The sequence below is a fragment of the Dasypus novemcinctus genome, chromosome 9 (genome assembly GCF_030445035.2).
Source record: "Dasypus novemcinctus isolate mDasNov1 chromosome 9, mDasNov1.1.hap2, whole genome shotgun sequence".
Lineage (NCBI taxonomy): Eukaryota > Metazoa > Chordata > Mammalia > Cingulata > Dasypodidae > Dasypus > Dasypus novemcinctus.
This window is the reverse complement of record NC_080681.1, coordinates 116,466,890-116,479,894: the sequence shown is the minus strand read 5'-3', so window position 1 is coordinate 116,479,894 and position 13,005 is coordinate 116,466,890. Positions and strand designations below refer to the sequence as shown.

The window sequence follows — 13,005 nt, the reverse complement described above, 5'->3', positions numbered from 1 at the left end:
GTGGGCTCCTCTAAGCAGCTGCCACATAAAAGGGCCGCCGCAGGCGCAGACTCGGCCTTGATCTTGCCTGTCACTGGTGGTGGCTCCGACTGGGGCTTTTTGTTGGGGTTTCCCCCTTGGCTGCTGTTTCTGCTCAGTTCAGTGTTTAGTATTCCCATAAACTGAACAGTTGTGCTATCTCGCCCTCTTTTTTTCTCCCATAGGTGGGATCTGCCTCCTCAGGCTTTGCTGGGAGAGAGGGGCTGGGTAGGGCTGGGGACTGCAGCCCTTCCAAGGGCAGGACACCTGGGCTGTCCCCTCCCCCAACTGGTTCAGCCATTCATTGGACAAATATTTATTCAGCAAATCCTTGCATGCCAGGCCTTCGGGATGCAACTATAGATGAGTTCGTGCCCTAATGGCATTTGCACTCTAATAGGTGTTGGAGAAAAGGATGAGTATGCAAGCCAGTATACGAGATAATTCTACCTTGTGAGCTCTCTGAAGAAGATGAAGGACTGTGACAGGGATGAAAAGGAGGACCTGGCTTAGATCAGGAGGTAGCATTTGAGTTCAGACCTGAAAGATGAGCAGGACCCAGCCATGCAAAAAGCTGGATGTAGGACTTCAGGCACAGGAAGCAACAGATGCAAAGGCCCTGGGGTTGGGAGAAGCTTAGAGTGTTCCTGGAACCAAAAAACATCTCCGTGTGCTTGAGCCTGGTGAAGGGGCAGGAGTAGGAAGGTCAAGCTGGAGATGGGGGCGAAGCCCAGAGCCCTGCAGAGATTGCGGGCTTCCTTCACAGCCAGGCTGCACGCTTACTTGTGCTAGGGGAAATGAAGGAAGGAAAAGAACGTGTGTTGAATCTGCTCTGTGGCAGGTACATTGCCGAAAGACAAAGCCCCAGCCCTCAGGAAGCACGTGGCCTAGCGGGGGAGGCAGACGTGGACTCTGACAGTATCACTCACCACAGGCAAGCCTGGGATGCGTCAGGCACACAGAGGATAGACCCTAACTCCAGTGGGTACAGTCTGGGAAGGCTGCCTGGAGGAGGCAACACCTAAAACCAGCCTTAAAGGATGCTATGGAATTAACCAGGCAGAGGGGCCAGGGCACAGAGGAGGTGAGAGGAGGTGGACAAGATGACAGAGGAACCTCATACAGCCCAGCGTGGTTGGAGCTTCCCTGAGGAGGTGCTCCTTTGAGCAGCGTCTTGAAGAAGTGGAGAGAAACTCGTGGGGGGAATAGAAAAGAAACTGATGTGGAGCCAAAAAATTAAAGTAGGGAACATGGAGGGGCATTTATATTCATGGACACTTTTGTATATTATCAGGGTGGTTTTCTTTTTTTTGAAATATGGTGTAATGACCAGAAGCCGATTGAAAAGGAAGGCAGTCAATAGAGCAGGCATGCTGAGAGGGAAGAATGGATTTTTTTTGCAAATAATATAATTTTGAACTTGTCTTTCCTCTCCCCAGCCCTCGCCCAGATCTAATTGATTACCACCTCATGATAAATGACACTTGGGGCAGGAGTATGCTAAGCACCGCCATAGAATGGTACCCAAGGAATCGGGGGATTATCCTTTCCTCCAGACAATGGCAGTGACCACTTCTGGGGTACATCCATCTCAGCTGGAGGAGGGGTGTGAGCAGTCGAAGTAATATAAATAAATCTTTTCTGTTGGTTCAGCACTTGGCAGTCTTTGCAGATGCTTTATGCCCATTTCTTGTTTGCTTCTCCTCTCAAAACCTGTAGAAGCTAAAAGGCTGCTGGCAGGATATGTTTTACTGAACCCATTTCATAGGTGGGAAGACTGATGCCAAGAGGCATTGATTGACTTGTCCAAGGTCCCTTGGGATATTGGTAACAGAGCCTGGGCTGGTACCTGGGAGGAATTGAAGCTAGACTTTATGGTGGGGACAAGGATGTAACTCTAGGAGGACAGTTAGACTGAGAACCGGGGCCCAGATAACCTCAGAGTACAGGTAACCCTGAAGATCCTGCTCCTTTCTGTTGGCATGCATCCCAGCACTATTCTGTGGCAGTGTTCCCTTTCCAAGAATGCCAGGGCCTGTGCCATAATAGGTTTGTGTTCCCAAATTGCAAAGGCCATGGGATGATTTACAGAGCAAAGAAGAGCCGCCACATTATCTCCAAAGTGAGTTACGGCGACTGAAACAAAGTTCTGCTTTCAGGACAAAGACAGGCAATATTTCAGAGTTAATTTCATAAAACCAATCGCCTGACCATTGCCTCACTCTGTCGTTGATAACTGTGGAGTCTAAAATAACTTCCAGTCCATCCTCCCTTGTTGGTTGCTCAACAGGGACAGTAGAAGTTAACTCGACATGTGGCTGTGTCAGGCAGAAAGGCACGTAACCTTTTCCTGATGCTGGACAAAATTAGTCAAAGAGACTTCTAGCAGCACTTCTCTCCACTTAAGACAAAGTCAAAAACAAAGGAAACCCACTTGATCAGTTGATTCAGGGGAGTTTATGGTGGTAGCCTTTGACCACAATGGTGGACTTATAGAGAAAGGGCCATCCCTCCCAGCACCCAGGGCTGGTGCTGCAAAAATGGAAAGAAGGGTCTAGCAGTGGTTGGTGAATTCTATAACTCTGCTGTGTCTGAGTTTCCCCTCCTCCCCTTCCTCCTTCTCCTCCTATTAATTTACCCCTTCCCCAAACAAAATACACCTGCATGGCATCTCTTCACCTCTGGAGGGTCATGTCAGGTGAATGGTGCAGACAAATGTGTTACACCCCACCCCAGCATAGGTGTTTCTGAAGACACACTCCTATAGACCATGAGAATGAGGTGCTAACAGCAGGAGAGTTGGACTCTATGGGTGAGGAGTGGGGAAGAGGTTGGTGAGCCAGGGTGCTTTGTTGATTTTTTTTTTTTCCTTTTTGCCATTATGGATGTCACCTGGCTCTCCTCTCCTGGCCAGGTAGTTTCGCTTAATGCAGCTCTTTCTGGGCCTGACATGATGTTGGGATTGTTCTTGTCCAGGCAGGCACATGGACTGTATGCCTTTGCCCACCGATGGCTGTCTGCTTTGACAGGACACTGCTCCTGGAGCATGGGATCCATCCCAGGCATAGGGCATGCAAGGAGGCTGCTCGTTGTTGGCCTTGGTTGGCGACTTTGGGGAACTATTATGATTGCAGTAGGGATGGGCATGGAGTTGGAGTTGGGAAGGAGGTGGAGATGGAAATGAGCACAGAGTTGGCAATGGAATGTAGATGGGGATGGAAATGGAAATGGAGGTAGGGGTGGGGAAGGGTATGGAGGTGGAGGTAGAGAGGGAAATGGGAAGGAAATGGGGGTGGAGATGGGAACGGGGATGGAGATGGGAATGGCAATGGAGTTGGGAATGGGAAGGGGAAGGGGATGAAATGAATATGGAGCTGAGGGTGGAGATGGGAATAGAGGGGGGGAATGGGGATGAGGATAGAGTTGAAGTTGGAGTTGGGGATAGAAATGAGGGCAGAGTTGACAATGAAGATGGAAATGAGGATGGGACTGGGGTGGAGTTTTTGGGGATGGAGTCAGGGAGATAAAGAGCAAAGGAAGAGTGTAAATGATGACCCTAAGAAGCAGAGGACTGTGGGCAAAGGAGTGCTGTCCTTAGTCCAGGGACGGGAAGGAGAAGAGGAAAGGGGGAAGATGACAGTGAAGCATCCGTAGCAGTGGGGGGCCCCATTCTCCGGGGGGTAGATGGCTCCCCGACCTCTGCCTCTGAGCCCTCCACTGAGAGGCAAGGGGCAGAGTGCCCTTTTCCTGGTGCTGGGGAATTTGTTGATGGGGAGCAGGTGGGGAGCCGGGGCTGTCTGCGCTGTTATTAGCAGCACCACTGTGTCAGCGTCCATACAACTGAAATCCGTTATTGTCTTATGAGCTTGATTAACTGTACGTATTGCTAACACCTGCCTGGAAATAGAACGATTGGGAACACAGCTCCCAATCAGTGCTGTGTGGGTGCTGTGTGTGACTGGGGTGCAGATCTCGGGGATGGGGCTGTGTGCATGTGTGGGTTTAGGGTAGCAGGAAGGGGACTGGTGCTGTGCAAAGAGCCCTGGCCAGGATCTGGGAGGCCTGTGTACCAGGCCAGTCTCTGCTGCCGACTTACAGCGTGACGTCATACAACTCTCTGCCTCTCTCTGGCCTCAGTTTGCTAACCTGTAAAATGGAAAGCCTGGACCAGTGCTGTGCAATAGAAATATAGTTAAAAAAAAAAAAGTTTTAAAATAAAAAGTGAAATTAATTTTAATGCTTTCTATAGCCACATATAGCAAGTGGCTACTGGCTTGGACCGGTCTCGGGTAGTTGCTATTCTCCTCACTAAATCGTGAATGCCCGGAAGCCAGAGACCACGTTTCGTCCTCCCAGTCCTTAAATAAGGAGCCCCAAATAAGGAGTGTTCGTAAATATTACTACTAACAAAAGCAGTTCACACACACTGCATCTATAGCCACTCTACAGCTACTGAGCACTCCACAGCTACTACTTAATCAAATCCTCACAAGTGCCCTATGGTTCTCATTTGGAAGAGAAGAAAACAGGGGCTCAGAGAGGGTAAGTAGCTTGTCCAAGGTCACACAGCTGGTCTTTGAATGCTGGGTAGTCTGAATCCAGGGCCCACACTCAACCATTGCCCACTACCTCCCTTATTAGGGATAATACACATAAGGTAAATTAAAATAGTGAACTTGATTTTTGCCTCACTATGAGCCAAGCATCTTCTAAGTGCCATTTCCTTTATTCCTCAAAGCAATCCTAAGTGTCCAATCCTTGTTTGCCTAGGAAGGTGAGGAAGAATGAATGCGTTATTTTTAAAGCACCCCCTGCCTGGTTCTGTGACTTTAAGATTCTTGGAAGCTCTACTTGCTCGTGTGCTACCACAGCAGTACCTGGAAGTCAAGGTGTACCAGGTAAACGAGCCTCTCTGGTGGCTAAAACATGTACTTAGGTCTAAAGGTACTGTGAGCTTCCCTTTTCTTTCCAAAAGTCCGGGCAGCACAGCTTCAAGTCAGAATCTGGGCTCCAGGGCCAGGCGGCCTGGGTTCAAATCCTGCCTCTACCTCATCCTGGCTCCAGGAACAAGGGCAAGTGGATTCACCTGTTAAACTTCCCCAGTGTAAAATGGGGGTAGATAAACCCACCTCTTGGGCTAATGGGAGGATGACATGAACAGCTGTTAGCTACACTGAGTGTCAGCTGTTGTTGGCTCATGCTGTGGGACCCAGGTTTTCAATTGAGTACTAGAAAAGTTTAGATTGCAGGATCTGCAACTTCGGGGTAATTGAGGTGCTTGCATGTATTTTTCCTTCTCTGCATTCCTACCCCACTTACCATCTGTTTCAGAAGATCTTACCCTTAATTACCATTCTCCGTCTATTGTTCTCCCATTGTTTCCTGTGGGTTCTGCTTTTCCTGCCGACAGCATGTGGCGGCTGCCTGCCTGAATGAAGGAAGAAATGGCTCATACCTTGCTTTATTTCATTGGGCCTTAAAATAGAGTCACCCATGCGTCTGTCACCCCCGCCAGACTGCGAGGCTCTAATGCTCTGCCGGATTCGTTGTTAGGCGCCTGCAGCAAACGCCTGGCACCAAGCCCAGAGCCTAGCAGGTATCAGGAAATGTTTGCTGGATTTGGTGAGACCTACCTGGAGGCAAAACCCCCTGCAGGAAGGAAAGGCCCAAGCCTCTTCCTTCCACTCGTGGCCCAAAGCTGGGTAAGCCACTGGGAATGACAGCCATTCCCAGATGAGATTCTAAGATCCTGGCTCGAGTCCTGCTGATAATGAGGGGGCTGGGAAAATAACCAGAGGAATCCTAATAATATTCATTCCGACCATGTGCCAGCCCTTTCATATCCATTAGCAAGTTTCATCCTTCAAATATAACACCAAGTGTTATCCCCAAACAAACTGGGGAACTGAGAGCCCAAAAGTTTGGGTAATTTGTCCAAGGACATGAAGCCAGAAGTGACGTGGCCAGGATTCAGACTCAGATGTGACTGGCCTTTCAGTGGTGACTTTTCTAATGCCCCACAGTACCTGGGGGCTCTGACTCTCAAATAGCCACCTGTCCAGGTGAGCCTGTGGGAGGAGTCGGCCAACCAAAATAAGCCAACTTCTGTAAAGAAGGGAGCGGGGGAAGACTTGGTGCTAAATATCTTACAAGTCTAAGTCGCCTAAGTCTAAGCTACTGTCCATCTAGCCTAAATTCACACTCTCTGTTTCTATCTCTTCAAAGTGCAAGTCATATCTTACCTTTGCTCTAGCTTAAAACCTTCAATGGCTCCCCACTGCTCTTGGGATAAAGACAAATCATAACAATGGTGAGTTGGTAAACCAGCTCTCAGGGCAAGGCCTTAGGAGCCCTGTTTGCTGATTTTCGTGGTGTAGAGAGAACATGGAACTCTTAGCCATTTAACACCCAGCTTGCAAAACTCCTAAAATTTCACATTTGACCCTCATGAGGCGGTAGGAGGCGGCACCAGGGGACCACTGCCGTCCTAACCCCGTGTCAGGGCTCCAGGTGGTCTAGCTGCAGGGCGGCCCCACTGGGCCCCCTCCCCCCAGCTCCCTGAGCTCCCACCTGTCTTCGGTCTTTGTTTGCCCTGGGCCTTGCTGCCCCCGTGCCTTTGCTCTTCACATGTGATCTCGGTGCTTGTCTGATTCTTGTGTCTCCCACGAGGCCATAAGCCCGGAGGGCAGAGCCTTTGCACAGCATTTTCACACTGCAGTTGTCTGTGGCGCCCCCTGGAGTTGTGCAACATTTGCCCCCTCCCTGTCCCAGCGCCCAGCGTGGGACCTGGCCCATCTTAGCTCGTAAGTGGACTCTGGGGGAATCTTCCAGTTAAGCCCTGTCTCCCTGTGCTTCCCTGTTGGGCAGCTCCTCCCACCTCCATCGAAGTGGTGGCCGCTGACGCGCCAGCCCCCTTCAGCCGCTACCAAGCCCAGAACTTCACGCTGGTCTGCATCGTGTCCGGAGGGAAACCAGCACCCATGGTGAGTGCCCTGGGGTGCCCGGCCCCTCCCCACCTGCCGGGCCACCTGCTTCGCGGCTTGGCTAGCCGCGCACCACCGCTGCAGAGTGGAGACGGAGAGGGAGGGCTTGGGAGGCTCCTCTGCCCCTGGCCATCTTGGTCCGAGCCTCTCACTCATCTGACCTACCAGGAGTCCCTGTGTCTCTCTTGCTCCCAGTTTGACGGTGCTGAGACTCCCTACTTCCCCTTGACTTCCCCTTGACCCCAGGAGCCTCGAGCTTCACAGTGGGGGGTGGGGGGCAGCACCAAGCACACCCCTACCCCACTTTGGGCAGGATGGAGACAGCTATGGCCCAGAGAGGAGAAGCGACTGGCCCAGAAACCCCCGGGGCTGGATGTGAGCTCATGTCCTCCAGCTCCAAGTTCATGGCTCTCCCCAGGAAACCCCTTCAGAAAGGAAGGGAGGGAAGGGGAAGCAAGGAGGAAGAGAGGAAGAGAGGATCAGCAACTCCTTTTTAGCCCCACCCTAACTTCTCGGAGGCCCCTGTCCAGGCCACAGCTGCTGGGGGGCCGGGGGGTGAGAGCCCCTGGGCTGCGCATCTGGAGGGCTGGGTGTCCTGTCCAGCCAGGTCTGCTGACCCAGCCGAGCAGGCTCTTCCTCCGTTTCCCAGTTTCTGTAAAATGAGGGCGTCGGGCAACATTAAAGTTGCCCAGGTTTTTTTTAAAAAGCCTCTCAGCCTTTCGGCCTAAATCCTGTACATGGAAGTCCCATGTGTAAAACGCACAGGAGTGCAGGGAGGTGAGCCGCCCGTACCGCCCCCTGAGGCAGCGTCGTGGACCTAATGCTGGTGCTCCAAGGACCGCTCCAGTGCCAGCGTTTGAAATACTCTGATCTTGGCCTTGTGACTTTCCTATGTTACAGGATTTAGCTGTGGCAGGAGTAGGCGGGTCTAGAGTTCAAGAGCGGGAGGTAAGAAGGGCTCCTGCCCTCCCAGAAGAGGGGTCCCCTCATCAGACCCCGAGGGTCTCGTAGACACAGTCCAGTGGTGCGACCTGGGGAGCCAGTGTGACCCCACTCCAGGGCAGGGGGCCAGATGGGGCCAGCTGCCCAGGATGGTAAGGAGGGGTGCAGAGCAAGTCCTAGGTGCGGCCCGTGTCCCTCTGCCCACTCCTCGGAGTCCCGGAGAGACGGATACGGAGGCCACGTCCAGGCCCCTGTTGCTGAGAAGACTCAGCCCGGGTACCCCCTTAGGAGCCCAGGAAGGGGTTTGGCTTCACTAAAGACAGGGAAACTGTCTGTCCCCAGAAGAAAACCTCCTCTTCCGGAGGACACAAAGGCTCCCCGGGACCCCAGGACTGCCGGAACAGCACTCCCCAGAAGCCTCAACCCCCAGCCCACCCCTGCCCTTGCCTGCCCTTCCCTGCCATGTAAGAAATGGCAATAAAATATTCAGCTCATATATCTACATATGCATAAAAGACCCTCAGTCTCCACTTTCCAGGCATCTTACGTTTGCCTGGGATGTCAGAACTTGAAAAGAATTCTTTGATATAAATTACAAACCTGCTTTTGAAGCACTTTCAAAAATAAAAAGAAAAGATAAGAAAGGAAAAAACCCAAAGCGGGCCATGATGTGCATAAGAGATTCTTGGAGCTATAAAGTCTGACAGATTCACCGTGTCCCACATTTCCTACCCCCCATACGCCTCCCTCCTTCCCTCGCCCCACAGCCCCCCTTCTCCCCGTTCCTCTCCCCCAGCATCTTCCTTCTTCCCCCACCCCAGCCTCCCTGGGAGCTGCTTCCTCCTCTCTGTCTGTCCCCTATCGATTTATTTATCTGATTTATTAGAAACCTACACTGAAAACCCACAGGCCTCTGGGCGCATGTACCGAAATAAAAAGACAGCAAATTAAATTAAACGCCACCGTTCAAAACGTGAAGTCCCCATTAGCAGAGAAAGCGGGAAGACGTGGCTCCATCCCCGCTCCTCGCGCCTGCCCCGCTCACCTGTTTTCTGCCTTCAGCCTCCCAAATGCACACACAGAGATCCTTTCTTCCTTCTCCTCCCGACAGCTCATTTAATCTGCTGCCTCCCCGCTTTCCCTCTCACCCACACGCCCTGCGCCAGGGGCAGCGACCACCCCCTGGAGCCCAGGTAGCTGCCAGAGCCCTGTCCAGGGTCCTGGTTTCCCCTCCTGCTCCACCTTGTTTCATCCAAGCACCAACAGCCCTTCAAAGGAGATGTTCCCGCTCCCTTTACAAGCGAGGGGGTGAGGCTGGAACAGCTGAGCCGCTGCCATCAGAACCTGGCTGCATTCCCCTTGCACCACGCTGACCCACCATGCTTGGGGGGCTGGAGGGGAAGAAGCAGACGGAGGCAAACCGGAAGACTGCCGGGAGGAGGACTCCGGGAGAACTGACCTCCTGTGGCCAGGTGGTCTGAGAGCCCCCGGGGAGGAGGAGGTCATCTGCACAAGGGCTTTCTCACACCCTCCTTGCAATTCCAGGTGTATTTTAAACGCGACGGGGATCCCATTGACGCCGTGCCCCTGTCCGAGCCTCCGGCCGCAGGCTCAGGCCCCTTCCAGGACAGCAGGCCCTTCCGCGGCCTCCTGCACCGCGATGTGGACGACACCAAGATGCAGAAGTCGCTGTCCTTGCTGGACGCCGAGAACCGGGGCGGGCATCCCTCCACGGAGCACCCCTCCCGAGGCCTGACCCCGGATCCCAGCACCTTCCTCCAGCCAACGACGGAGAACATCCCAGAGACTGTCGTGAGCCGCGAGTTCCCCCGCTGGGTCCACAGCACCGAGCCCGTCTACTTCCTGCGCCACAGCCACATCCCGGGCAGCGACGGGACCGTGGAGGTGCGCGCCCTGCTCAGCTGGACCCTCAACCCGCAGATTGACAACGAGGCCCTCTTCAGCTGTGAGGTCAAGCACCCGGCACTGTCGATGCCCATGCAGGCCGAGGTCACGCTGGGTAAGGCTGGGCTGGGGCCGGGCGGCAGGTCTCCTGCAGAGCTGGGGGCAGGGGCGGGGGAGCCTTGGGATAGGGTTCCCGGGCTGCTGGTAGTCATGGAGATGGGGAGCAGACGGACTAAACCCGAGTCCAGGTCAGGCACAGACGTCAGGGGTGGGAGGCTTCCGGAGGTTTGCTGAGTTGGATTCGGGAATGTGGGAAGCCAGGGGAGTGGCTGGACAGGGTCAGGAACGCGGGAGGTCAGAGGAGGTCAGGGGAGGAGGTTGAAGGAGGTCAGGGGATTAGAAACAGTGAAGGTCAGGGGAGGTTTTCTTGGTTGAATCTGGAACATGGAAGTTATTGGGAGGAGGTTTGCTGGGTACATGAGAAACACAGGATTCTTAAGAGAAGCCTGCTGAGTCAGGTCAGGAGCAGAAAGTCAGAGCAGGGCCCACCGCAGGTCAAGAAGACTTTCCAAGTCAGGGTTGGGAACACAAGAGATCAGGAAAAGTTTGTTTGTCAAGGAGAGGAATCCAGGAGGTCATGGCAAGGGCGGGGAGGTTTCTCTAGATCACGTTCTGGAGCATAGATGGTTTCAAGGAGCTCTTCTGGCTAGAACAGGAAACCCATGCCACCAGGAGGCACGTGCTAGGTCAGGGTCATGGACTCAGGAGGTCGGAGGGTCAGGAATGCTGAGGATGAGAGAAAGCTCCCACGTTGGGGGTCAGGGACACATTGGACCTGGGAGGACATCACGCCCACCTGGACGCCCCGTCCTCTGTGCTTGCATGGGAAGGGGACACAAACAAGAGACCGGATGCTGAGGGCCGGCTCAGCCCCTCTACTTCCTCTTCCTGTGGAGCACCAACTTTGGACACCCCCAGAGAAGTTCCTAAGAACTGGCTCCCTCCCCTCATACATTTCCTCCGAGCTGAGCCAGGGCAGAGAGCAGAGATGTGGAGTCTTCTCTACCAGAAATATAAGAAACTCACAGTGCTAGCGTTTTGTGTTGCCTGGAGTGAACCTCGACAGGAGGAGGGACACAACGACCCTCTACTGTTCCTTTCCGCCTAAAATACCTTTTTGAAAAAAGATTTATTTTATTTATTTATTTCTCCCCACCTCCTCGTTGTTTGCACTTGCTGTCTGTTCATCTTCCTAGTTTCTTCAGGAGGCACCAGGAACCGATCCCAAGACCTCCAATATGGGAGAGAGGCACCTAATCACTTAAGCCACCTCCATTCCCTGCTTTGTTGTGTCTCTCATTGTGTTTTTGTTCTTGTGTCTCATGTTGCATCATCTTGTTGCATCAGCTCGCTGTGCCTGCCCATCATGCCAGCTCGCTGTCTTCTTTAGGAGGCAGCCTTTAGGAGGAGAACTGAACCAGGGACCTCCCATGTGGTAGGTGGGAGCTCAACCACTTGAGCCACATCCACTTCCCGTCTGCCTCAGGCACTTTTGATCTTGATCTGTAGCACCCAGCAGCAGTTCCCTGAACCCAAGATACCTTGGCTTGTCCACCGAGTCTCCTGCAGTGGTGGGGCTTCTACATGAGCCTCCTATAGCCTCTAACCAGAAGCCCTCAGTGGCCAAGGACAGGGAGCAAAGACTGGCAAGGCCCGCGGCTGTGAGCTGGACCACCAGAAGACCCAACACTCTTCAGCATCAAATATCAAGGGAAAGAATCTCATGTAATTATAGTACCTACTATGTGCCAGGAACATTTGCAAGGATTGTCTCATTCATTCCTCACAAGTAGAATGTAGTTTACCACATAGTCCCATTTTACAGATGAGCAAAACTGAAGCCCAGGGAGGTCGAGTCCCTTGAATCACCAACTTGCAAGTCGCAGAGTTGGGATTTCAAGCCAGTTCTATTGCTGCCTTCTCTGCTACCCACAGTGCCAACCACTGAACTCACCAGCTCCTGGTACTGGACATCCTTGGCTGGATGAGGGCCTGGCTCCCTAAAGATCCATGAAGGGGAGCAGATGTAGCTCAGCAGTTGAGTACCTGCTTCCCACGTACTAGGTCCTCAGTTCAATCCCCAGTACCTCCTAAAAAAAAAAAGACCCATGAAAAGGTCACCCTTTGATGCCTACAGGCCGCCTGTCCACACAGAAAATAATGAGGGCTAACATTTATTGAATACTTACTATAGCCCACGTACTGTTGCAAACACTTCTCTTATATTAACTTGCTAGATCCTCATGAAAACCCAAGGAGGTAGGTGCAATTATTATCCCTTATCACAGATGAGGAAACTGAGGCCCAGGGAGGTTAAGTTGCCCAAGATAAGTGGGGCAGGATTCACAGGCAGGTAGTGTAGCTCCAGAGTCTGTGCTCTTAATCTCTAGCTCTGCCTTCTCCCAGCACCCATTTGTCGTGGGCCCCAGCTCCCTGGGTCCCAGTCCTCGCCACTCCATAGATGCATCACCAGCACCCCTAAAGCCAGGCCCTGTGCCGGCCGCTGAGGCTGTCAGCCCAGAGCCTGCGTGGACACCCACTCTCAGGCCTCCCGCCTCGCCAGCCCCTCCCGCCCCTCTCTGGCCCCTCCATCCATGCCCCTGTGCCTCCTTGCCTTTGGACCCTCCCACAGCGCGTCCCCCATGCCATGTGCTCCCAGCCTTGGAGACAGACCAGCCTCGACCCCTCGTCCCTCTGCTTCACCCACGAAAGCCACCCCTGCCACTTCTGTAGAAATGTTGACTCCCCAGAGACGGCTCCGCTGCTCCACCCCATAGGAAATGAGAAAGAGAGAGCAGACGAGGACTTCCAAGCAGCTGAGCGGTGGGCTGCAGCTCGCATCTCCTACTGGTGGGGACTGCCACGAGCCTGTTCCCATCCTCGTGCCACTCCCACCCCAGGTGCTCGATTCACCACGACTGCCTCTGACCACCCTTCCGGCATAGCGAGGGGAGGAGGGCCACTCACAGGTCGTGGTCGTGGTCAGACCCGTGTGTGCACCTGGAGGCCAGAGCAGGGGCACCAATGGGAGGGGCCAGACCAGGTGCTGCTGAGAGAGCCAGAGGTCCTGCTCCCCGTTCACCTCGGCTGCTATCAG

General features: G+C 53.4%; 1 protein-coding gene across 2 annotated transcripts in view; it reads left to right on the top strand.

Annotated features, from left to right (window-relative positions):
- The window catches only part of IGSF21 (immunoglobin superfamily member 21), a 271,428-nt gene that overhangs the window by 237,329 nt on the left and 21,094 nt on the right, over positions 1-13,005 (top strand). For both annotated transcript variants that reach the window (XM_071217753.1, XM_058304278.1), the window contains exons 5-6: positions 6,886-7,001; positions 9,489-9,963. In XM_071217753.1, the coding sequence (XP_071073854.1) occupies positions 6,886-7,001; positions 9,489-9,963 (591 nt within the window). The remainder of the gene's footprint in view (positions 1-6,885; positions 7,002-9,488; positions 9,964-13,005) is intronic.